A 27389-nucleotide genomic window follows, 5' to 3' on the forward strand; every position below is an offset into this window, starting at 1 on the left:
GAATGACGTCAGGCCCCTGCGGGTCCAGGATCTCCCGAGCGCCATGCTAGGCGTGGGCAGCGCGGGACTCGCGCGGGCCCTGCGGGCTGGGAAGCAGGCATGGCTGTGGGGCGCGCGCGGCCGCTCCCTGGCCCTGGTGCACGCGTCCCGCGGGCCCCACGCGGCGGACTGGCAGCCGTCGGCCGGGCGGGGGCCGCGCAGGCGTCCGCTGAGCCTGTCTGCAGCCGCGGTTGTGAACTCGGCGCCCCGCCCTCTGCAGCCCTACCTGCGCCTCATGCGGTTGGACAAGCCCATAGGTGAGTGCGGACGGACGCGGCGGTCCGGGGGCTGCGGGCGTCGTGAAAATGAAGCCCGAAAGCCGGGGCTTGGCCTCCAGGTGCTCGTTACCCTCGAGAAAGCCGAACAGGGCGATCTCCGAAGTGCCCGGCCGGCTGTCACGCCTCCCTGAATCCTGAGCACCGGAGCGGGGCAGAAACTCCGCTCATTCCACAGACCGTGTTTGTAAGTTGTGAATCGAGCGGTAATTCCGTGCCCGCATCCCTGCATTTGCGCAGATTTACAGTGTGCAAGCACTTCCACATTCATTATGTTTCATCTTTTCCATAATGCTGCAAGGCCCCCACAACAAATGCAGAGGAAACCAAGGCTCTTTGGAGAGCCAGACCGGATGATGCTGAGTTTCCTAGCTCTTTGCCCTACACTGTTTGTAGCACAAAGATTTAATTCATTCGAATGCTGCAGGCATTGCACTTGTGTACTACTAATCAGCTCACGGTCGCCTCCTAAGGCAGGATTTCCTTGACTTTTTTGTGTAACGTATTCACCTTTCACTTCAGTCTCTCTCTTTTCCTCTCATTTTTCTTCATAACCTTCACCGCTAGCCTTATACATTTATTGGTTGATACACTTTTCCAATACAGCATAAACTCCACTTATATGGGACTTTTATTTCTAATGTCTAGAAGAGTCTGGCAGTAGTATTGAAAGGTTGAAGTCCTACAGCATCGCCTAGCCTTAGGGGTAGAAAGAGCTGTGGTAACTTTGTCCTTTCAAAGAACTCCCAGTCTAGTTTAAAAAAAAAAGTATTGGGTGAGTTGGGAAAGTATGGGATCAAATATAAGTGATACAGATAGTAAGTACAGCAGGAAAAGAGTAATTATTGTGGATCTTCATTGCTGGAAAAAGTTGAGAAGAAAGTGTACCTCAAAGCAGTGGTCCCCAACATTTTTGGCATCAGGGACTGGTTTCGAGAAAGACAGTTTTTCCCAATGTTGGGGGTTGTGGGAGAGTGGCATGGTTTGGGGATGCTTCAAGTGCATTTTGGGCTTCCCTGGTGGCTCAGCTGGTAAAGAATCCAGCTGCAATGTGGGGACCTGGTTTCGATCCCTGGATTGGGAAGATCCCCTGGAGAAGGGAAGGGCTACCCACTCCAGTATTCTTGCCTGGATAATTCCATGGACTGTTTAGTCCATGGGGTTGCAAAGAGTTGGACACAGCTGAGCAACTTTCATTTTCACTTCGTTTTTCAAGTGCATTACACTTATTCTGTACTTTATTTCTATAATTCTGACATCAGCTTCACCTCAGGTCATCAGGCATTAGATCCCAGAGACTGGGGACCCCTGCCTCAAAGGACAGGTAGATCTTGCAGAGGAGGAAAGAGTTCCACATTGGTGGGGGAATTATTTTTGCAATGACTCAAGGGTACAGTGTTGGTACACTAAGGACATAAGCTCGTCTGGAACCCGAGTTGAGCATAGAGAATAGTGGGCATCAAGGCTGGTTAAGAGCTGGACAGAATAAGAATGGACAGAGGAGAGGGAGGGGTGGAGGTTGAACTCTAGGTAATCTGGCTGACGGCATGTACCATTGCAGTGGATGGTAAATACATTCAAATGTCTAGATATAGTCATGCCACCTTTGCTCAGCTAAGACCCCCAAATTAGGCCTTGTTTTTTGTATTCTAGATTTATGCACTATCATTTGAGATCAGAGCACTAAGCATTTATAACAATCAGCAATTAAAGTGTAAAAGTCAATTAAATGATAGGCACAGTCCTGCCATCATGACCCATGACGTTTTGGGGCCAGATTCAAGTTGATAGGCATAAAATTTTAAGCCTAGTTCTAACCTGAAGCCTAATCGTTGTTATTCTATTGTTGGGATCTATGTCACAGAGCCGTAGTGTAGGCTTATGGGCATCTAATATCAGCAATTGCTCTAAGTCCCATTTCCAGAAATCTTTGGCTTTTCCCTTAGAAGCTGGACCACATAATAAGACTGTAAAGGGTTTATATATAGGCGAGAGCAGGCCTTCCTACTTGGTAAGATTATCAGGCCACCTGGATACAACCAATTAGCTTTCACTTAACACTGACCGCTGTTTGCCAATTAGGACCAATTAGCTTTCACTTAATACTGACCGCTGTTTGCCAATTAGGAACGGGGCGGGGGCAGAAACTCCCAGGAAATTCCCGCGCGCAGGAAAGTTTTGACCAATGAAATTGCTTTGCAGACGTGTAACCAATCTGCTTCTCACCCTATAAATTTGTGTAACAGCTTGGGCTCAGGGCTCTCTGACCCGCACCACTGCGTTGGTTGCAGCAGAGAGTCCTGGCTCGAGTCAGTAATAAACTTCCCTTTCTGCGAGTTGCATTGTCTTGGAGGCCTTCTCTATTCCCGCTCGGGGATTGGGACATCGGGCATAACAAGACTTCTTTGAGTCTTCACTCTGCTCACTTGAGGGACCTCTGGTTAAGTTACTTTACCCCTCTGGGCCTTCATGTCTCATCTGTAAAATGAAAATACTAAGAATACTGACTTTGTAAAGTTGTCGTGAGAGTTTGTTAATAAGTGTCAAGTCCTTAGAACAGTGCTTGACATAATAAATGTACGAGAACGTTAGCCATTACTTGAGAAATTGGAATTGGAGAAGATTGGGTAAATAGTATTAGGTTTGTTAGGAGGATACCTGCCTGCTTGCTTTGGTTCTAAATAAGATGACTGTAGGACTTTTCAGACAACCTAGTAACAGTCTCAGTACTGTGCTGTGTGCTAAGTCGTGTCAGTCATGTCTGACTTTTTGTGAACCTGTAGACCGTAGCCTGCCAGGCTCCTCTGTCCATGGGATTCTCCAGGCAAGAATATTGGAGTGGGTTGCCATGCCCTCCTGCAGGGGATCTTCCCAACTCAGGGGTCGAACCCAGGTCTCTTACGTCTCCTGCATTGGCAGGCAGGTTCTTTACCACTAGCCCCACCCGGGCAGTCTCAGTACTATTAGAATTCATTCAGCAAGCATTTTTTTGAGCCCCTACTGTTTGCCAAGAATAATAAATTGACAGTAGTAGAATTCCAGATTTGATTTTTCTTTACTTACGTTCTTCTTTTGTGGGTATTATGTGTATGGTTTTATAATTTTATTTATTTTTGACCGTGCTGGGTCTTGGTTGCTGCGTGGGTTTTTCTCTAGTTGCAGCGAGCAGGGCCTTCTCTCTGGTTGTGGTACGTGGGCTTCCCACTGTGCTGGCTTCTCTTGTTGCAGAGCACAGGCTCTAGGCCCACAGACTTCAGTAGATGCAGCACGTGGGCTCAGTAGTGGGAGTTCTCGGGCTCTAGAGCATAGGGTCAATGGTTGTGGCGCACAGGCGTAGTTGCTCTGTGGCATGTGGGATCTTCCTGGATTAGGGATCGAACCCATGTCTCCTGCGTTAGTAGGTGGATTCTTTACCACTGAGCCACCAGGGAAGCCCCTATGTGTGATGTTTTAATTTGCTGAAGTTTGCTCTTGTTAAAAAGTGGGTTTCACTGTTTTTCAGAAGGGATTACAACTTCCTACAACTATGTCACAGACTCCATTATTTCAGGAGGTTTCAGCAGGTGGCGCTCTTTCCTCTAAATTGGTGGTATAACTGGTTTTACTGCATTTGTGGCTGTTGGTGTTGTCTTGAAGAGAGTGTCTATTAGTACATGAATCTTAGACTCAAGTTTATACAAGCTCTCTGGTCCACTCATCACCTTTAAGAATGCTTGCTCAAAAAAAAAAAAAAAAAAAAGAATGCTTGCTCAATTTGTTTGTAATTTCCCAGAGAGTTTTTACTTTTTCTTTTTTAAAAAAAATTGTATTGTGGTAAAAGTCACATTACATAAATCATACTATTTTAACCATATTTAACTGTACAGTTCAGTGGGACTAAGTACAGTCACATTGTTGTGCAGAAAGCTTTTACTTTTTCTGTAATGAATATATCTTTCTAAAACCTATTTGTATCCTCACTATCTTTCTTCATGGGAGAGAACAGAGTGAAAATATCATGTTGATAATCAATCGCTAAAGTGTCATAGGGAAGACAGAAACACATTGCTGAGTATCAGGAGGGCAAAAGGAGAAAAAAGAATTCATGGTTATGTAGAGATTTAGATATCCAGAGTGATAGTCTGGAGGCAAACTGCCTGGACTTGAATTCCAGCTACACTGAATTCTGCCATGTTTTGTCTATGTTGTTGTTCAGTCACTAAGTTGTGTTGGACTGTTTGTGACCCCCATGAACTGCAGCTCACCAGACTCCCCTGTCCTTCACTATCTGCCAGAGTTTTCTCAAATTCATGTGCATTGAGTTCGTGATGCTATCTAACCATCTCATCTTCTGCTGCCCCCTTCTCCTTTTGCCTTTAGTCTTTCCCAGCATCAGAGTCTTTTCCAGTGAGTCAGCTCTTCCCATCAGGTGGCCAAAGCACTGGAGTTTCAGCTTCAGCATCAGCCCTTCTAATGAATATCCAAGGTTGATTTCCTTTAGGATTGACTGGTTGGATCTCCTTGCAGTCCAAGAGACTCTCAAGAGTCTTCTCCAACACCAGTTTGAAAGCTTCAGTTCTTCAGCACTCAGCCTTCTTTATGGTCCAACTCTCACACCCGTAAATGACTACTGGAAAAACCATAGCTTTGACTCCACGGACCTGTGTCAGCAAAGTGTTATCTCTGCTTTTTAATATGCTGCCTAGGGCCTCAGAAGGTAAGGAATCTGCTTGCAGTGCAGGAGACCTGGGTTCAATCCCTGGGTCAGAAAGATTCCCCTGGAGAAGGGAATGGCAACCCACTCCAATATTCTTGCCTGGAGAATTCCATGGACAGAGGAGCCTGGTGGGCTACAGTCCATGGGGTCACAGAGAGTCAGACACGACTGAGCGACTCACTCTTTCAGTTCAGGTTTGGCTAGGTCTGTCGATGTGGCCTTGGGCAGATTACTTTCTCAATGCTTCAGTTTCTGTGTTTGTTAAGTAAGTATAATAGCCTACCACATATGTTTATTGTGAGAATCAAAAGTATTGTATGACAGCACCTGTAGCAGGTAAACACTGAATTTGTGATTGTTTTTCATTACCACTGTCCTTAGCATTGTCATAACAACTCTAAGAGGTAGATGTTCTTTCATCTCTTTTGTAGATAAGAAAGACTGAACGTTCAGATTTAATATACTTGAGTGTCTGGTATCACTTGCTAGGAGCAGACACTAGAACCTTCACTAGAGAAACCTTCCTCATCTGTAGGAGTACCCTACAGCTTCCCATCCATGCATGCAGAACCTATAACACAGACTTACTGCCAAGGAAATCTTGACACCAACATGAAATGCTATAGGTGATTACACAACTTTGTCTTTAGAATTCTTTTTTAAGTGAAACCTTCAGTTCTTACTGCACCAGGAAAATGCCTGTGAAGTAGCGTCCTTTCTTCTCTATCAGAACAGGTTCAGCTAGCCACTCCTGTCCCTCTGAACTCTACTGGTAGGTGCAGGGAAAAGGAAGTGCTGAAACCACCCACTGTGTATTACTTAACCTCTCTGCATCTGTTTCCTCATCTGTGAAATGGGAGTAATAATAGTGCCTGCTTTATGAGGGTGTCTTTGACGATTAAACGAGTTTGTATAGAGAGAGCATCAGGAGCCATGCCTGACACTTCACGCACATGTGCCGAACGTTGTCGTTGGTACTGTTTGAGATGGGACACGCTGAGTGTGGGTCTCCAGGGCCACCTGAATTCCGCTCTAGACGGCTCCTTCCTGTGTTCTAGCCTCTCCTTGCCTTTGCTGCAGTGTGTGTTTAAGCCCCTTTGGGAAAAGCTTTCCTCATTTTTCCCTGCTCCGTCCCCAGTTAATTTGGGTGGCACCATTTTATGCCTTTGTAGGATCCTGCACTTGCCCTGTTGTTGAATTGGTCTATTTTATTGTTATTGTTTGTTTAGCTGGGTTTCTCCCTTTTGATTTACAAGCTGCACGAAGGCAGAAACCATCTCTCTCTTAGTCACCATTGTATTCCCAATTCCTGGAACATCTCTGGTACAAAGCATGCGCTTTATAAATATTTGCAAATGACTAAAGCTTAAATTTAATGAGGCTTAAACATGATCCTAAGGGCGTTGTCATCTGACCATTTTCATGCAGCATCTGATTTCTTTAGTCGCGTGTCCTATTTCACTTTTTGAGGAGGAAGAAATTACCCTCCACTCTTCTAAGTCTAAGAATTAAGTTGACATGAGACAGATTAATAGGAGATAATCAAGCAAAAGTTTAATTGTATGAATGCTGGAGAGAGACCCAAGAAGACTGAGCAACTCACCAAAATGGTCAAAATATCCTCATCTTAAATACCATCTTCAGCTAAAGACATGGCAGGATATTGCAGGTAGTGGTTTGGGACCTCAGAGGGGTAGGGAGGAAGATAATTCACTGGAGATGGAAAAGCAAATGTTCAGTAAACAGTTATTTCTGGTCTCCCGGCCCTAGCAAGTGTCCCGCAGCACACCTAGCCCATATTTTTTCAGTTATGTGATGATAGCGCTATTCTATGACAAGAAAACTTCCTCAGTCTTCTGTTTCTTAAAGGTAATCAGCCTAAACTAATCCTCATGTCAGAGGGACACATTTGAGGGATTGGGGAGGGGGGGTGTTGTACTCTTATATTTCTCAATAGGAAAGGAAAGCTTAGAACTTATCTAATAGTCACTATATCCAAACAGTCGTTGAAAAATTTTCTTTTGAAAATAGGATATCTGTTCTTTTGATCATAGGATATCTGCTAAAGTCCATGTGTGAAATCTCCATCCCGATGATCTCCTTGGTTTTAGCTTAATTTAGTCTAGTTTAGGAGCTGAGTACCAGAACTACTCACATTTGTGCATGTATTGTTCTAGCAAAATATTTTTTTAAAAAAAAGGTTAATCCCTCTCTCCCCAAGTCATTTTATTATATTGTGTTAACAACAATAAATAAAGTTTTATTCACTTTTTTGAGCAGGTAATACATGCATATAATAATGCATATGACATGATTCAAAAGGTACAAGGGTGTAAAGTGAAAACTACATCTTCTACTCCTTTTTCCCTACCAGTTCTCTTCCCTGAAAGCATTTGTTACTTTCTAATGTGTCCTTCCTGGCATAGTGAACACACATTCAAATGTATATATTTGTTTAATATGTGTATGCATGTGCCTATATATACACGTACTCACACATATATAGTAAAAATTCTCAGCTTGCCCTCCATAGGATCATTGGTAACCTCATCAGAAATACATGAGTATCCAAATCCCCAGAGTATGTGTCAGACTTTGGGTTTTGTCAAGCTGATAGGTGAAAAATATTATCTCAATGTAATTTTGATGTGTATTTATCAGGTTGAGTATCTTTTCATTGGTAGAAAAGCCATTTGCATTTTCCGTTATGTTTTTGGTCCATTTTTTTCAGTTGGGCTGTTGATGTCTGTCCAGTTTCTGGGAACCCTACATATCGGAGAATAGTCCTCTGTGACATGAGTTTCAAGTTTCTTTTCCCAGTTTCGTCATGTGCTTTTGCCTTTGTGTTCCTTACTTCTTTTGGAGGCATCGTTCAAGCAGATGAAAGCAGTTAACTACCTTGAATCTGTACCCTTGTTTGTCTCTCTACTTTTGCTCAGGAACCTGGCTGCTGTATCTGCCGTGTACTTGGAGCATCGGTCTGGCGGCGGACCCAGGCTGCCTCCCGGATTGGTACATGTTATCCCTGTTTGGCACAGGAGCTGTTCTGATGCGTGGAGCCGGCTGCACCATTAACGACATGTGGGACCAGGACTTTGATAAAAAGGTAGATTCGTCCCAGAAGGGCACAGAGGGGCTCCTCTCAGTTCTGCAGAGTAAGACCGTGGCCTGCCTTTTGGACGCCACATAAAGGGACGGGGTCACCCAGTGTCCTCGCTGAAATCAGCAGGACAAGTGCCGGTATCTTCTGAACAGCTGCTGCTGCCAAGCACGGGGAGCTGCCTTTCTCAACCCAGGAGCGGGGCAGCGGGGGCGTGTGCACTTCCTCTTCACAGCATAAATTCAAACTTGGAAGGGCAGAGTAAGGATATTGGAAGTGAGATTGAAAATTCCATCCTGAACCCGTGGGTGTCTGAAAGAACTGTCAGCCCTTCCTTTGAGAACTTTGGGGACCATAACTATTCCTATGTAAATCAAACCTTAGTTTAAATGAACCAAGGCAGCCCTACTAGCATCTGCAAAACATAATTTCATCTTTTTTTTCTCCTTAGAAAAAACAATACATGCTTACTATGAAACACTCAGTATAAAAATTAGAAAGGATAGAAAATGCCAGTCTTCCTTATCCACCTTCCCCAAGCCCCCAGAGAAAACTTCATTTAAAACTTGATACATTATATTTATTTTCTCAAGGGAAAGGTCCATTTTGTTTGCCTTTTATTCCAGTAGCCATACTATAACAAGTACAAGCTCATTAAATGCTTGAGTAAATAATCAAGTAAACTTTCACTTTGTAAGAAATCCAGGATGAGTTATGTAAAGTAAATAATCATATAACACATAACGTGAATAATCTTCCCAGGTTTGCCTTTCCTGTAAGTGTGAGTTTTCCTTAAGTAAAGCACACCTATAATTTTTAGTTCACATTAGTATATTTTTTAATACAAAAACATTTATCAAATACCCACTGTGAATGAGACACAGTGACAGATTCTGGGATTGCGTGGATGAAAGATAACATTGCTGACTTCAGTTTAGTACTATTAGCTATCAGGAGATGGTGTCCATAAAGCATCATGGACAGGGTTAGAGAGAACTTTTTCAGGTAGGGTAAGGTGACCTTCAAACTATGACAGAATAAGATGCCAAAAATAAAGGCTGGCTGGAAGGTGAAGGTCACCCTAGGCAGAGGGAATAGCAGATCCAGAGGCACGGCTGTGAGCTAAAGTCTGTGATGCTTGATGGCTGCAACTGTGGGTTTGTGTGTGTGGCTGGAGGGTAGGACAGTGGCAGAGAGTCACGTGATGCACAGCAAAGGCATCTCTGTCTCACTGACCCAGTTGGGATGCCTTGATCCATGCCAAGCGATGCATACTCTCTTAATTGGAAAGTTGGGGGTTTGCACATCCTGGTCGGTTTTTCATTCTGTATAACCATGTGAATGAGGCTTCTAGTGTATATCCCTTCAGAATAATTATTGAACACATTTAGAGCAGCTTGGTGTCAGTTTCCTGATTGTGATAGTGTAAAGCTTTGCAGAATGTTCCCCTTGGAGGAAACTGGGTAATGGATACATAGGCTTTCTATATTTCTTAAAATACAGGGATTTTTTTTTAATTGCATATTAATCCACAGATTATCTCCAAAAATAAATTTAATTAAAAATTTAATTAAAAAATAACATGATTAACTTTAAAATAACATAATCAAACCAACCAACTTTTTCTACTTCTAAAATTAACAAAATAGAGCCATTTTAGTTTTCTCTTAAGTGATTTTTTTTTCCTCCCTAGATAAAAGGGAACTGATTAGATATCTTACATCTCCCCCATGCCATTTTTCACTGATTAGAAGAATCTAGAGTCTATGTTGACATACAGCAGAACACTTAAGTGAGTGTTTTATAGCTGTGGTTTTGCTAACATGAATTTTAAAATGTTATGAGCATCTTTTTGAGGGAGTGGGTTAAAAAGCTTGGTCAAATTGTCATGCTTACCTTACAGTTTCTTAAAGGCTGTATATCCTTAAGTATATGTTTATGGCTGAAGGTTTTGCTTAATAGGTGTGTGTGTTGGTCGCTTAGTTGTGTCCGACTCTTTGCAACCCCATGGACTGTAGCTCGCTAGGCTTCTCTGTCTGTGGAGTTCTCCAGGTAAGAATACTGCAGTGGGTTGCCATTTCCTTCTCCATTTGGTTAATGTAGTAGATGACTAAGTAGATTGCTAATACATTAAATGATAAGTGAGTTGCTATCAGGTTATATGGGTTAAATGTGTTTTGTTGAGGAGGTATGCAGTCTGCTAGTCATGTGATAAACATTATGTCCAAAAATCTCAGTGCACAGGTGTTAATGATTTGGTTTTGTCAGCTGTGAGCATGCTAGTTTCATGGATGTGTTTTTAAATCATCATGTTACATCGTTTTTAGTCTTTTCATGGGTGCCTTATTTTCAGCTCTCACGTTTAGTTAGCCAGGCAGTTTCCATCGTACTGAAAGGGCAGTGTAACCTTGTGATGAGTACCGTGGTTGGTGGGACTGGACTGACTGTGCCACCTTCATATCTGTGACCTTGGGAAGTTACTGAGCCTCTCTGTCTGTTTCCTGAAACTTAGAAGGGGCAAGGACTTCGAGTGGCTAAAAACAATTGTTATAAGGATTCAACAATGCAATGCGAATATAACTCTTAGATTAAGTAGCATACTGTAACACTCAACTACTGGCAGGAATAAGCATAATATCCTAACTCAAATATAAAAACATAAATATTATTTCCACTTGAAACTACAAGAACCAAATTGAGGATAAAATATTCAGTTCTGGCGCTAACCAAGATGAATCATTACAGTTTCTGACAAACTGTTTCATTGCACAGTGAGGCATGCTCTAAATCTGGTCAGCACATTTTTTCTGTAAAGGACCAGATAGTAAATATTTTAGCTTTGTGAGCCGTGTAGTCTTTGTTGTAATTACTGCATTCTGTTGCACCATGAAAGCAGACACATACAGTGTGTAAGAAAATGGGCGTGTCACTGATTCAATAAAATTTTATTTGTGGACACTGAAATTTAAATTTCAACCTACTTGCATGTGGCACAATACTTTACTCTTTATCTGATTTACTTTCAATCATCAAAAAAAGTAAAAGCCATTCTTAGCTCATAGTGCCATATAAAAACAGAAGGTTGAATTTGGCTCACAGGCCATAGTTTGCTAAACCCTTGATATAAGTCATACAAAAATATATTAATTATAGTTAATATTTATGGCATCAGACATTGCACTGTGAGGTAGGTGCTATTATTACCTCTTCCTCTCTTTTCTTTTTCCTTTAGTAAGTCAGTAACCTAAACCTGAGGGAGGTCAAGTAATTTGCCAGAATTCACAGAGCCAATAAGTGATGGAATTGGATTCAAATGCTAGGCTCTCTGATACCAGATCCTGAGTTCTCAACTTCCAGCTGTGCTGAAAATTTTGATTATGCTGTTTATTTGTGTTAAGTTTAGAATAATCACAAGGTTTCAAACCGTGGCTCCCTGCATTGGAAATTTGAAGTCTTAGCCGCTGGACCACCACGGAAGTCCCATTCCCACTTTCAGACTCAGATAATCTGTCTTCTTTCTTCATATCTGACATCTGATTGCAGTGCTTCCCATAATCATGATAGCATTCACGTGATAGCACCCTTATCTGACATGCTCTGCAGTTTCCTTTCCTGACAGTCCCGTTATTTCTGTCCCTCATTGTTCTCTGAAAATTGAGCATATACTTGCTAAGCTGGGTAGCTAAATAGTTAGATCAGGATGTTGCTTTGTTTTGTTTGTAGATGGGGATGGGCGACAGAAAGAGGAATGAAGGGTGGGACTTTTTAGTTCTTTTCAAAGCTGTTTTAAATAGGAACTTTGATTCTTGACAATACTTCCAGTTTTCACCTTTTATTCATGTATCTGTCTTAGTGGTACCATGGGCCAGTCATTTGAGTCAATGTTTAAGTAAATAATTGAGCTATTTCTCAACGCTAAGAGATCTGTTTTATGTGTTAAGGTTACAAGAACAGCAAGTCGCCCAATAGCTGCTGGAGACATTTCAACTTTTCAGTCCTTTGTTTTTCTTGGAGGACAGCTGACCTTGGCCCTGGGCATTCTTCTCTGTCTGAATTACTACAGGTACAGTAAATGTGTTTTTCATAATCATGCATAAAATCTGTCACTTGGTACAGAAGTAGATATAAGATAGAATTGAAATACCTGAATCACAGAGTTGTTCATTACCTAATCAAGCATCTGTTTAACAGTCTGAGTTAACAATCTAAGTAAATCACCGCATATTGCATAAAGTCAGGAATGCTTTCAGCCAAAGGAATGACGAAATCAGCAATTTCGTTTATCCTACACCGCCTCTAGGACTTGCACTGTGTGTTGCCTGAAGGACTCAGGGCACTTCCCTAGGTTTTCCAGGTGCATGCGTGGGAGTGTGTGTATAAACCCATTTGTGTAATTTTTCCAATCCACCTAGTGTCTCTGAAGTGGTAGGGGCAGGAGAGGCAGGAATGATTGTATTCACTTTGCAAAAAGAGGAACTGGGTCTTTCCCAGAGTCATAGTCCTAATCAGCGACAGAAGAAAAAAGGACTCATTTGTGTACCTCTTAAACACAGACAGAATTAAACTTTTGTGTATCAGATGGCTGCTTACCATATAGTGCTTCAGTAAGACATAAAAGAGGAGGAGCTCAGCGAATAAGCATATGGAGGCTAGACTTAACTGCATATCTTATCCTGAAAGTCAAGTGATATCTTATCAGTCGAGTGATAACACTTTGAAAGGTTATTCCTGGAGGGTAATGCCAGGTGAGCTGTGAGCTCCTGAAAACATCTGATGTTGTCCTCCTTTCCTAGGTGACCTTATCTTCCAGAGAAATAATGCCTTGTAGTGCATACAGGGAGGGGTATTTGGGCTCCCATTCTGTTAGGACATCTCAGTTTACCTGCTGTCTCGATGTTTTAAAGCGAAATTTAGACAGGCAGTGGCATGTGGGGCCTAACTGAAGAGTTGACTCATTGGAAAAGACCCCAATGCTGGGAGGGATTGGGGGCAGGAGGAGCAGGGGACGACAGAGGATAAGATGGCTGGATGGCATCACCGACTCGATGGACATGAGTTTGAGTAAACTCCGGGAGTTGGTGATGGATAGGGAGGCCTGGCGTGCTGCGATTCATGGGGTCACAACGAGTCGGACACGACTGAGCGACTGAACTGAGCATATGGGGAATATGTTGGATACTGGGGCCAGATGCCTTAGGCCTGAGTCCAACCCTGCTGCTGACCAGCTGTTATAACACGTGGCAAATTACTTTCTCTTTGTGCTTTAGTTTTTCCATCTGCCAAAAACAAAACAAAAACCAACCAACCAAGTAGGATAAAACTGCCCATCTCTTAGGGTTGTGGTGAAGATTATTATGACTTCACATATGTAGAGCGGTTAGAGTAGTCCTAATACATGAAAGCGATATATGTGTCAGCTGTTCTTATTTTGGTTGGTTGTTTATAACACTGAAGATATTTTAAGTTATTTTTAATTGGAGGATAATTGCCTTACAGTGTCGTGTTAGTTTCTGCCATACAACAATGCGAATCAGCCATGAGTATACGTATATTCCCGCTCTCTCGAGCCTCCCTCTCACCCCCGCCCCCCATTGCGCCCCCCCAGGTCCTCACAGAGCCCTGAGCTGAGCTCCCAGTGTATAGCACTGCAGGTATTTTCTGATCATCCTTTATACTAATTAAAGGAATTAATTCAGGAATCAAGGTCTAGGAAGAAAATTTTACCAAATAAAAAGGTGTAAGTCAAGATAAATCATTTCCTAATTAGTGTTACTGTTGTTATCTTTTAGCGATTTTTAAGAGACGGTGACACTAATCTTTGTAATTTTTTTTTCTTGATTTCAGTATAGCTCTTGGAGCAGCCTCCCTACTGCTTGTCATCACCTACCCGCTAATGAAACGAATTACATACTGGCCTCAGTTAGCCTTGGGTAAGCTTGAAATGACTACATAAGTATCTCCTTCAATACCCTCAAGCTATACTTTTATATATAATATCATACACATGTGTGTGTAATGTGACAGAGATAAAATGTCAGGTCAGTCTTGAAATTTTGCAAACCAGGAATAGATTTTCATATTTTAAAAGAGGGCAGTTAGCTGCTTTTATTGGCTAAAAAATCTTGGACGTTTACCAAGGTCATCATCATTATTTCCTGAAATGTTCTTAAAAATCTGGGTGTGTCATGAAGAAAAAAATTAGCTGCCTCGAGCCTACCGGTTTCTTCAGGTGATTGATGTGGATGTCCTGAAGATGCTGTGGACTTGAGAACTAGGGTCAGTTTGTGAGCGCTTCTTCCCTCTCTGTGAAGCCTTCCTTAGACTTAGCCAGTCTCTCTCATAGCACTCTAATGTGGCACTTACTCATTCCAGCAGCAGCAATTCAATAGGAAGATCCTGAGAGCCTGCCCTCTATCCCCATTAATAAACTGTAGACGCCTAGAAGATAAAGTATTCTTTATATATGGATGGCGCCGCATCTAACATAGCACTTGGCACATCACAGTTATCAACAAATATATGTTGGTAGAAAGAGGAAGATAGGTACGCAAGTCAAAATCTATTGCAGACATGACTGTTCCTAGATTTTTTTCTTCTATTCCTAGAATAATCTTGAAGAGTATTAAGAAAGCTGGTGTATTTACTTGAAGTATTTATTGAAACCCTAACTCTTACTTTATGTCAGAAATCACACCAAGTACTAGAAAAATAAAAAGGACCAAAACACGTTCACCATCTTTAAGGAGCAAGTCCCTCAGGTACCTCAGACTCAGTGAGGCCCAGACGTCTTTTCTCAGATGCCCTTTTTTTTTCCTCCTACGTTGCCTGTTTCCACTTAGAATCCCTCTTCCTCAGCTGATAAGTGCCTCTCGTCTGGTCCCACATAGCACGCGTGTCAGCGTTGCTGAGGGACTTGCAGGTTGGAGACGTCTAGCAGGCAGTTCAGTATCTGATCCAAAGCTGAGGGCAGTGATTAGGCCGACACACAGATATGTAGCAGTTGTCGCCCTGTGGATGTTTGTCTATAGTCCTTAGAGAGGGTGTGAGGAACCGGTGCTCCTGTCTGTACTCTTGTTTCTGTAACTTGGAGGGGAAATGCAGCCATAAAGGAAAGGACCCAGGAGTCCGACTCAGACAGGCCTGAGTGCAAACCCTAAGGCGTCTGTCTATCGGTTGTGCCAGGCGTTCTACTAGGTAGGACACATGTTCTTCCCACAGAACCCCCTATTTATCATGGGGTATTATTCTCTCTGTTAGCAATGTAATTTTTAATTAACCTTTCGGGTTCTGTTTTCCTGTTTTGTAAAGTGTTGCTAATAACTACCATAGACACTTGGGGGAATTTAAGAAAGAAACATGAGGAAACAGCACACACGGAGCCCAATACATGGAAGCACTTAACACGTGCCGCTGCCTCCTTCGCTCCCTGTGGATTCTGAAGTACATTTAGACTTTTCTTCTCTTTCTGTTTCACTAATTGTAGGGTTGACCTTTAATTGGGGAGCATTGCTTGGATGGTCTGCTATCAAGGGCTCCTGTGATCCATCTGTTTGCCTTCCTCTTTATTTTTCTGGAATTATGTGGACTCTGATATACGATACTATCTATGCCCATCAGGTAAAGAAATATCCTTTTTTGTAACTTTGGTTTAACTGTTGTTTTTTTTAAAAGAACTTTTAAGAAGCAAGTTAAAAGGAAAGGTTTATTCTTTAGGCTTTTTTTAAAAATTGAGGTAATTGGTTTATCATGTTGTGTGTGTCATTGTACAGCATTGTATTTTGACTTCTGTGTACACTTCAGGGCACTGACCACCAAAAGTTTAGTTTCCACCCGTCTCCATACTGCTGACTCCCTTTATCTATTTTGCCCTCCCCACAGCCCCTTCCCCTCTGGTAACCACTAATCTGTTCTCTGTATCTATCTTTGTGTTTAGCTTTGTTTGTTCATTAATTTTTTTAATATACCACATGTAAGTGAAATTGTATGGTATTTGTCTTCTTCTGTCTGACTTTTTATTTAATATAATATTTTATCTAGCATAATACCCTCAAGATCCATCTATGTTGTTGCAAATGGCAAGATTTTATCTTTTTATGGCTACATAGTATTCCATTGTATGGCTGTAACACATCTTTGTCAGTTCATCTGTTGATGGGCACTTAGGTTGCTTCCATATCTTAGCTTGTATATAATGCTGTGATAAACATTGGGGTACATAGGTATCTTCCTGAATTAGTGTTTTTGTTGTCTCTAGTAGATACCCAGAAGTGGAATAGTTGGATCATACAGTAGTTCTGTTCTTAACTTTTTGAGACATCTCCATGCTGTTTTTCCGCAGTGACTGCACCTATTTATATTCCCACCAGCAGTGCACAAAGGCTCCTCTTTGTCCCTCACCCTGTCAACACTTGTTATTTCATGTCTTTCTGATAGCCATTCTAACAAGCATGAGGTGATCTCTCTTCATGGTTTTGGTTTGCATTTCCCTATTGATTAATGATACTGAACATCTTTTCATATGCCTGTTGGCCATCTGTATGTGTTCTTTAGAAAAACTCTTCAGGGCAATGTCTGTTTAGACCCTTTGCCCATTTATTAAGTAGAGTTTTTTTTGTTGAGTTCTTTATATATTTTGAATATTAACACCTTACCAGATACATGATTTGCAGATATCTTCTCCCATTTGGTAGTTTGTCCTTTGACTTTGTGGATGGTTTCCTTTGCTGGGCAGAAGCTTTTTAGTTTGATGTAGTCTTATTCATTTATTTCTGCTTTTGTTTTGCTTACCTGAGAAGATATATCCAGAAAGATATTACTAAGACTGACGTTTGTCAGGAGTGTACTGCCTATGTTTTCTTCTATGAGTTTTATGGCTTCAGGTCTTAACATTCAAATCTTTAATCCGTTTTGAGTTCATTTTTATGTATGATATAAGATAGTGGTCTAGTTTCATTCCTTTTGCACATGGCTGTCTAGTTTTCCCAACACCATTTATTAAAGAAAGTTTTTTCCATTTTATGTTCTCTGCTCCTTTGTTGTAAATTAATTGTCCATGTACAGGTGAGCTTATTTCTGGGCTCTCAGTTCTGTTTCCAGTGATCTATATGTGTCTGTTTTTCTGCCAATACCATGCGATTTTGACTATGATAGCTTTGTAGTATAATTTGAAATCGGGATATATGATACCTCCAGCTTTGTTCTTTCTTCTCAAGATTGCTTTGGCTTTTTAGGGTCTTTTTTAGTCCCATACAAATTTTAGGATTTTTTGTTCTGTTTCTATGAAGAAAGTTGTTGGTATTTTGAAAGAGGTTGGATTGACTGTAGATTACTTTAGGAAGTATGGATATTTTAGTAATTTTAATTCTTTGAATCCATGAGCATGGAATATTTTTCCACTTCTTTGTGTCTTCATTTCTTTTGACAATATCTCATATTTTCAGAGTACAGGTCTTTTACCTCCATGGTTAAATTTATTCCTAGGTATTTTGTTGTTGTGACTGTAAATGAGATTATTTTCTTAATTTCTCTTTCTGCAGGCTCAGTGTATAGAAACACACAAGCTTTTATATATCAAATTGGTCCCCTACAGCTTTACTGTACATGTTTATAATTTCTAATAGTTTTTTGGCAGCATCTTCAGGGTTTTCTATATATGAAACCATGTCATCTGCAAATAGTGATTGTTTTACTTCTTCCTTTCCAGTTTGGGTGTCTTTTCTTTCTTTTTCTTGCTCAGCTGCTCTAGCAAGGAATTCCAGTACTATGTTGAATAAAAGTGGCAGGAATGGGTATCCTTATCTGGTTTCTGATCCTGGAAGGACAGCTTTCAGATGTTCACCATTGAGTATGTTTGCTGTGGGTTTGTCTTATATGACCTTTATTATGTTGAGGTACATTTCCTCCATGCCCACTTTGCATGCAGTCTCTAATGTCACATGACCGTGATTACAACAATAAATAGAAATGCTTACAAATAAAGTTGCTAGAGGAGACCAGTCTGCCATGTGTGAGTGTATCATCAAGACCTAGCTCTACTTAAACAGGAAGGGTTTGACGGGAGAAGCAAGGAATAAACTGAGCTGGAAGTGAAATCTGAATGGATGTGGTTAGGTAGCAAGTGATTATTTTTCTACATGTTTGATTTTAGCAAGATTGAAATGTATAGGAAATCATCAAGATTTGAGAACTCAGAAGTGAAGAAGAGCTGTGTGAAGAATTAGGCTTGAGTTTGATTTCTAATTTAGTAAAAGTCAGTATAGGATTGTAAAAGTACAGTGATACATAGAAATAGACCTGGAACATCATTTTAGCAGTAATATTTAACTTCAGTTTGGCCTGCACATTCATTTTTGATCAACTGTGTTTCTGAGTTACTGTCATTTTTCACAACTTACGGTATATCTACATGGTTTTTATGTTTTTATTTTTTCGTTATGTTGGGTCTTTGTTGTGGCACATGGGTTTCTCTGGTTGAGGCTCACGGGCTCTCTTATTGCAGCACACAGTCTTAGTTGCTCTGCAGCATGTGGGATCTTAGTTCTCCAACCAGGGATTGAACCCATATCCCCTGCATTGGAAGGCGAGTTCTTTACCACTGGACCACGTGGGAGTCCCTGTGTGGTCTTTAAGTCACAGTTTCTACTGGAATTAGACGGTGGTGGTGGTTGCACCAGGCTTCTCAGGTGGCCCTAATGGTAAAGAACCCACCTGCCAATGCAGGAGATGTGGGTTCGATCCCTGGGTCAGGAAGATGCCCTGGAGGAGGGCATGGCAACCCACTTCATTACTCTTGCCTGGAGCATCCCATGGACAGGGGAGCCAGGGGGGCTATAGTCCATAGGGTTGCCAAGAGTCAGCTATGATTGAAGTGACTGAGCACGCACCCTGGCACTGAATTACCTACTTAAAAATGGTGAACCTTGTGGGATGTGAATTAAATCTCAGTAAAATCGATTTCTTACTGCTCTCCAATGTTAGGATAAGAAAGATGATGCTTTGATCGGGCTTAAGTCCACGGCACTGCGGTTCCGTGAAGACACCAGGAAGTGGCTCACTGGCTTCAGTGTGGCCATGCTGGGGGCGCTGAGCCTGGTGGGGGTGAGCAGCGGCCAGACTGCGCCCTACTACGCTGCCCTGGCTGCCGTGGGAGCCCATCTGGCTCACCAGGTTTGGTCTTTTTCTTTCCTTTCCCTCTTTTTCCCTTGGCATAAATTATAAAAATCACTTAAACCAAATGCCCTCTGTGTTTTACCAAGCAAGACACTTCCTAAAACAATTGCTTGGTTTATACCGATTGACTGTCCCTTCCCCGCCCCAGTATGCCATATGAAAAAGCTAGCTGTATTATTTTAGAGAAACAGTATAAACCTAAACCTAGATACTTTTTTCCTTCTGATTTTCTTGGAATTATTTCTGATGCATGTCTAGAAAACTTTGAGCAATGTCTTAAAGTTGTGCCTCGAGTTGAATTACTCTGAAAGCAAACTGATCAACACAACCATGTTTTTTAAATGTGGGCATCTGTTGATGGTTAGCAAACTAATCACTCACATGTTCAGGTCCCACTGGCATTGAGACCAAGGCAAGATAAGAACAGAATGCTAAGATGTAAACAGAGTGAAGGCCAGGCACATTAACTATCTCTTGATGCATTGGACAGCCCTGCACAGTAGAGAACTGTCCTGCCCAAATGTAACTTGCTCTTCTGTTGAGAAACATTGCTCCAAAGAATAAAGCTAAAGTGGAGGGTAGGAGCTGGGGGAAGCAGATCTTAGATCAATCAGTGTAAGGAAGAACTTTCTAAATAGAACTAAAAATAGCATGCGTTGCCTCTCCAAGTGTTCCTCCACCTGTCAAGTGCTGGTTTTTAGGACAGCTTAGAGGCTAGCCATCTAAAGATATGGTCGATTGTTTTCTATGTTGGGAAATACTCTCAGGTGCATTAAAGGCTTCCCATTGCTTAAAATTCTACAACATTATCTTCTTCATAGTGACATATTTATCTGTGGTGCTGAGACCAAGATTGTCTCTTTCCTCCTAGATTTACACTCTGGACATTCACAGACCTGAAGACTGTTGGGAAAAGTTCACCTCCAACCGAACAGTAGGACTAATAATTTTTTTAGGGATTGTCCTTGGGAACTTGTGGAAAGCAAAGGAGACAGATGAAACAAAGAAAAATATAGAAAACAGAATAGAAAATTAAGATTAGGTTTATCTAGGAATTTTTAAAACAAACTTTTACAAAACACTTTCAGGTCTTGTTACCACATAATTAGATTTGAATAAGTCTTATAGTATGATACTAAATTACAGACCAGTAGATGAAGTTTTAGAGGATTTTGGACTAGATTTTAGTTCAAATATGTATATGTCAGATTCTTCTCCTGTCACAGGAACCAGGGACTGTTCAGGATTTGCAGTGACAAGGAGTATTTAAATTAATGCTTTCTTGCTGTTGTAATCCTCATCTAGAGTTACAGGAATTAATGATTTTTAGCACTTTAGCAATAAAAACTCACATATGTCTCATCTAAATGAATGTCTCTGGGAAAGTAGACTCTGTTTTTAGGGGAAAAAACAAAAGCTGCTACAGAAAGTCAGGGCTTATTGTTCTTTGCATTGACCTTTACTTACTGCCAAAAGCTGTAATTCAGGAAACCATTCTGGTTTTTATATTTTAGGAGAATTTAAGTAAGGAAATAAATTATTTTTTTACCTACTCTACGTGTACATACTGGTGTTATTTTCAACCCTGACATTTATTTGCAAAGCCTCTGTGTGCAACCATAGGGACTAGAATGAGCAGGCAGTCACCAGGGACTATTTCAGTTTCTGTTTTTTATCTTAGCTGATTGTAATTTATAGGATAGTGGTATATTGGTTAAGTGTAATAACTATTTCTTTCCTTGCCTTCTCCAGAATATTCTCAACACAGGAGCCAGAATCATTTTTTTAAGTCCTCTATCAGATCATGTCATTACTCTGCTCAGAACCCTCCAGGACCTTCCCAGTCACCAAGTACAAACTAAAAGTCTAGTCACCTGGCAAGCCCACCATGATCTGGCCTTGTCTGTGACTCGTCTTCTCCGGGGGGGAATCTCCCCGACCCAGGGATCAAACACGAGTCTCCTGCATTGCAGGCAGATTCTTTACCATAGGAGCCACCCGGGAAGGTCCCGTTAGATAGAGTTTGGTATATGTTAAAACTTGTTAAGGGCTGAATTGTTTTGCCCTACCATTTATATAGTAAAGTCGTAAGCCACCCTCAGTAACACAGAACATAACCATATTTGGTGACAAGGTCTTTAAAGAGGTTAGTAAGTGAAAATGAGGTTGTTGGGGTAAACCCTAAACCATTGTGACTGGTGTTCCTTTCAGAGGAAGTCTGGATACACACAGAGACACACAGAGAGATGACTGAACGCACAGGGAGAAGATGGTCGTCTACAAGCCAAGGAGAGAGGCTTCAGAAACCAGCCCTTTGAACACCTTGACCTCAGACCTCTGGCCTCCAGAACATGAGAAAGTGAATGTGGTTTTTAACCACGCTTTTGTTATGGCAGCTGAAGCAAACTTAATACCAAGCTGTAGTACTGAACTGTACAGAAAAGATACTTTGCAAATACAGTTACTAGAAAGCACTCCCTTTTCCACCCCAACCATGACTTTTTTTTCTCAAAGCACAAGTTTTAACACATATGGTGCCCATAACAATAATAAGCTGAATACAACCCTCCAAAGATGTCCATGTCCTAATGCCAGAGCCAGAAAATATATCACCTTATATGGTAAGGGGGCTTTGCAGATATAATTGAGGAGGATCTTGATGCAGGGAGATTATCCTGGTTTATCCAGGCAACTGCAGTGTAATCACAAGGGTCTTTCCAAGAAGGAGGCAAGAAGGTCAAGTCAGTAGTAGATGTGATGACAGAATCAAGAGGTTAGAGTGAGGCAATAGAGGGTTCACAAGCCAAGAAATGTGGGTGACCTTTAGAAGCTGAGAAAGACAAGGACACTGCTTATCCCCTCTGAGCCCCTTGAGGGTCCCAACCCTGCTGACACCTTGACTTTAGCACCATGAGACTAAGTTTGGACTTCTGACCTCCAGAACTGTAAGATCAGTTGTGTTGTTTCAAGCCACTAAATTTGTGGTAATTTATTGCAGCTTCAACACATAAACTAATAGAACAATTATTTGAGCTCTGTTGACCTGTCCTCTGAACTCTTGGTACCAGTGGAGCAGTGGCTGAGAATGCAAGTCCAGGTGACAGAAACACCGAGGTTGAGTCTCTCCTTTAACATATCCCAGTTACCTAATCTTCCTGTGGTTCAGTTTCTGAAACGGGGCTAAAAATAATCTTGTAGATTTCAGAAGCATCTGTCTGAAAGCAGATGCCATGATAACTTATCCACTAAAATATCCCCAGCATAGCCCACTGTAGGCATTCCATAAATATTTGTAGTTTATCATACATCAATGAGCTAACATTTGAATACATGCCAGAACCAGGGTTAATTGCCACTGTTAGCAATTATGAATGGTGTTCAACAACACATTAAAAAATTTACACTGTGAGACACCATAATAAAAATATAGATTTTCATGTTGTTTAGTCGTTTAGTCGTGTCTGACTCTTTTGCGACCCCACGAGCTATAGCCTGCCAGGCTCTTCTATCCTTGGAATTCTCCAGGCAAGAATACTGGAGTGGGTTGCCATTTCCTTCTCCAGGGGATCTTCCTGACTCAGGAATTGAACCCAGGTCTTCTGCACTGCAGGCAGATTCTTTACCAACTAAGCCATCTGGGAAGCCCAGATTCTCATGTACACATGATTAAAATAAGTAAACATTACATATATATATATAATTATATTTTATAAACATTATATATATATTATATAATATATAATATATAAGAAATAAACATTTATAAATAAACATTTTATATAAAATAAACATTATATATATATAATTAAAGAAAAATAGATATGGGTAATAGGTTATTATAATATGGCTTTATAATAACATTAGATAGGCACTGGTCCTAAATATCATGTTTTAAACTAATAAATGTAAACTTTAGTTCTTCCTATGGCATCACCGACTCAATGGACATGAGTTTGAGCAAGCTCCGGGAGATGGTGAAGGACAAGGAAGCCTGGTGTGCTGCAGTCCGTGGGGTCACAAAGAGTTGGACACAACTGAGCGACTGAACAACAACAGCAAGATGTTATTTCCGGGCTTAACTGGTGGCCTGCTGTGTATGCTCTACTGCCCAGTGGAGCCACCGGCCACATGAGATGATCACGTACTTGACACGTGGCTTGTCTTAATTGAGATGTCCTGTAAGTGTTAAACACACACCAGATTCCAAAGACGTAGTATACAAGGTGCAAAATATCTCATTAGTAATTTCCTGATTTCAAGCTGAAATCACATTTTTGTATATTGAGTCAAATATGTTATTGCAATTCATTTTACCTGTTTTTTAAATGTGGCTACTAGAAAAACATTGGATTGCACTAGTCACTAACGTATTTCTGATATATAGTAACACACTATATGGGATCATCCATATGCAACATATTTGATCTATAAAAATTACATAAACTCAGAGCTGTAGTTTCCTTATCTGCTAAACGCAGCGGGGGAAATTTAACTTCACTTGGTTGATGTGAGGCAAAACTGATAAATTTCCTGGCACATGATAAAAACTCAAAGAATGTTAGTCCCTTTCTCCCCCATTCCCTTGTTTGAAAGGTAAGCAGCTATGGAAAAAGAAAAACACTGAAGCAAATCACTATGTCAGCACTTTCTAAGTTCAGTGCTGCCAACAGTATTGTCTTTCTAATTGGGTGCTTTTTCTTGAATTAGTTGAGAGAGATGATGATAAATAGAAGATTGATAATGGTTGGATGGATAAACCGGCCAGTAGAAGCATAGATATTCAGTTAGTCCACCTCATCTATTGACATTTTAATCAGAAAATGGGAAAAAAACCTCCTAGCTTTCCTTCCCTTCTCGACCTTGAGCTAGAATCGTAAAAGCAGTGCCCAGTGCCTAGAACAGTAGGAGCACCCACTAATTGCTTGTTGGATGAATAACTGGAACTCTTGAAATAGGCAGGGGATGTAGAAGGGCTTCCCAGGTGGCGCTAGTTGTAAAGAATCCGCCTGCCCATGCAGGAGACATAAGAAACGCAGATTCCATCCCTGGGTCAGGAAGATCCCCTGGAGGAGGGCAGGACAATTCACTCCAGTATTCTTTGGAGAATCTCATGGACAGAGGAGCCTGGCAGGCTACAGTCCATAGAATCGCAAAGAGTCAGGCACAGCTGAAGCAACTTAGCAGCAGCAGTGTCCACAGAGACCACCTAGTCCAGTGAATTTCTCAGACTTCTGTTAAATAGGCAACAGAAATGCATTCTGCAAATAGAAGCCTACATAAAGTCCCAATATATAAATTACAGATTAAAGCAGACTTGACCCTTTGACCTGTGAAGGCACCTGAGTCCTTCCTCTGAGCCTGCCTTTTTCATTCAGGGGCATCCCTGCTGGACTGCCGGGGAGATTTGGGATTCTCACACCATCCAGTCAGAAAACTGTTTCTCCTCTAATTCTGCATGAAAGGAAACCAGGCCTAAAGAAATAATTTACCTACAGTAATTTATCCATAGGGCTTCCCTGGTGGTGCAGCGTTAAAAAATCCACCTGCCAATGCAGGAGATGTGGGTTGGATCCCTGGGTCAGGAAGATCGCCTAGAGAAGGCAGTTGGCAACCCACTCCAGTATTCTTGCCTGGAGAATCCCATGGACAGAGGAGCCTGGTGGGCTACAGTCCACGGGGTTCCAAAAGAGCTGGACACGACTTAGCAACTAAGCAACAACAACAGAACAATTTATTGCCAGATGAAAATTGAGATAAGAATGAACATTTAAATCCACATGTTTAATAACTATCTAAGAGCCAACTAAATCTTTCCAGCTTCAGATTCTTTATATCTAAAATGAGTAAAATACTACCTACCTCGTGGTGGTGGTGTAAGGATTGCACAAGAAAACAATCTCATCTGGTCTCGTGACTTTAAATGTCATCTGTATACTGATTATTCCTAAATGTGTACCTGCAGCCTAAACTTTCCCTTTGAACTTGAACAGAATTGACTGTTAAACTGCCTACCTGACGCTACCCCTTGAATTCCAAATAGGTACCGCCAACTCAACATGTTCAAAACTGAGCTGTCTTCCCTCTCAAACCTTCTCCCACCCTCTATACCGCCTCAGTAATGGCATCCACTCTTCTAGTTGTTCTGGCCAAACCCTGGGATTGCCCATGGTTCCTCTCCTGTCACATTGCACATCCAAGACATCACAAGAGCCTCTGGGCTCCACCTCCAAAATGGGTGCAGAAGCCCACCTTTCCTTACCTCCACTTCAACCACCCTGGTCCACGTCACCATCTTTTTCTGAACTACATACTTATATGCTACAAGTATTATGTGATATATCCTGAATATACTGGTGCTTCCTAACTGGCCTCCCTCCTTTCCGCTTGCCCCCTCTCGTTCTGTCCTCACCAGGTGATCCTATGAAAACACAAGCCAGCCCTTGTCATGCCTCTCCAACTTTCCAGGGGCACCCGAGTTATCTCAATGTAAAGCCAATGGCCTAAGCGTGGCCCTCCGGTGCTGTGTGATAAGGCTGCCTGTTTCCTCCTGACTCTCCTTCCAGTCTTCCCCTGCTCCCCTGCTCCAGCTCCGCAGGCCTCCTTGCAGTTCCTGGAATTCTTCCCCCGGGGTTCCATCAGTGCTGCTCCCTCACCTCCTTCAGGCTTTGCCCCAATATCACCGTCTCAGTGAAACCTACATGTTTGTCTTCCCTTTCTCAAAGTATACACTCGAAATAGACACATTTCCTTTTCTCTTTTCTTGCTTTATTTTTCTCCATAGTAAAACACAATGTAATTTGATTTGCTGCTGTTGCTATTGTTGTTAAGTCATGGCTGACTGTTTTGCAACCCCATGGACTGTAGCCCACAAGGTTCCATCGTCCATGGGATTTCCCAGGCGAGAATACTGGAGTGGGTTGCCGTTTCCTTCTCCAGAGGGTCCTCCTGGACCAGGGATCTCCAGACTTGGCAGGTGGATTCTTTACCATTGAGCCACCTGAAAGTGTTAGGCACTCAGTCATGTCTGACACTTTGCGACCCCATGGACTGTAACCCACCAGGCTCCTCTGTCCATGGGATTCTCCAGGCAAGAATACTGGAGTGGGTTGTCATTCCCTTCTCCAGGGGATCGTCCCAACCCAGGGATCGAACCTGTGTTTCTTGCCTCTGCATGTGGATTCCTGATAGCTGAGCCACCTGGGAAGCCCCATACATAATTTGACTTTACTTATTGTCTGTCCTCATCATCTAGAATTTAAATTCCATAAGGGCAAGGATGTTTCCTGTTTTACCAGTACTTATATCCAGTGCCTGGAAGGGTGTTTAACACAGAGCAAGCCTTCAATAAATATTCGTTGAATGAATCATGTATGTAAAACTTTTTATAGCATGGAACATGTTTATTAAATATTGTGATTGTTTGCAGGGATCTTCAGCTTTCCTTTTCTTCCCAAACTCCCTCTTTCTTGAAATCACCAAGGAGGAACTACTCAGTTAAGAGATAGCTGATTTTAAAGTTCTATTCTAGGAGAATGATTTCACATTCAGTTCCTAAGCCTGAGTTTCTTAAATGGTTTCCATTTTTCAGGGGCAGGAGAATGGGGAACAGAAAATAGAGAACTTGTTGAGATTATGGACAAAATTTAAAGGAAATATCCTGCCCACTCATAAAGTACAAGTTCAATGTAAAGAAATGGAAAGTAATTATGCTAATGCTAATTAGATGTCTGTTGTTAAAGTTTAAAACTAGGAATCTTCTTGTAAAAATTAAAGTTACTGTTGGTTATTACAAAATATTGGCTGTATAACTGTAAATGGAAAGTAATCTTTAAAAATTGTATATTTTTAAATAATGAAATACAAAATTAAATTAAAATTATCATTTAATTTTTCTTTAGGCAACAGTGAGCATTGTACCAAAAATACATGATTGTGACTCTTACTTCCTTTATGCTTAGGCAATAGAAATACTTGCACTGTATCAGTGAAAATTACTGGGATCCAAGTTCAAGTCTTGTTCCAGGAATGCCTCATAAACAATAATTCCTTTCCATTTGCGTTATTTCCTTGAAGAGAGACAAGGGCAACTATAACACTTTAGCATCAAGAA

The 27389-nt window shown here is 41.4% G+C and overlaps 1 protein-coding gene across 4 annotated transcripts; it reads left to right on the forward strand.

The window, feature by feature from the left end:
- On the forward strand, window positions 1-26207 carry COQ2 (coenzyme Q2, polyprenyltransferase). Of its 4 annotated transcripts, none has more exons than XM_043906313.1 (8): window positions 1-296; window positions 7950-8116; window positions 12052-12173; window positions 13955-14040; window positions 15594-15727; window positions 19088-19276; window positions 20151-20213; window positions 21491-22752. In XM_043906313.1, exons 1-8 carry the CDS (start codon window positions 44-46, stop codon window positions 21527-21529), a joined length of 1053 nt encoding a protein of 350 aa, XP_043762248.1. In that variant the 5' UTR covers window positions 1-43; the 3' UTR covers window positions 21530-22752. The 4 variants fall into 4 exon arrangements, with proteins under 4 accessions (XP_043762248.1, XP_043762245.1, XP_043762247.1 ...); XM_043906310.1 differs by lacking the exon at window positions 21491-22752 and adding an exon at window positions 21032-21419; XM_043906312.1 differs by lacking the exon at window positions 21491-22752 and having other exon boundaries at window positions 20151-20832.
- The last annotated feature ends 1182 nt before the right edge of the window (window positions 26208-27389 follow it).

This window comes from Cervus elaphus, chromosome 6 (assembly GCF_910594005.1).
Source record: "Cervus elaphus chromosome 6, mCerEla1.1, whole genome shotgun sequence".
NCBI classification, from domain to species: Eukaryota; Metazoa; Chordata; class Mammalia; order Artiodactyla; family Cervidae; genus Cervus; species Cervus elaphus.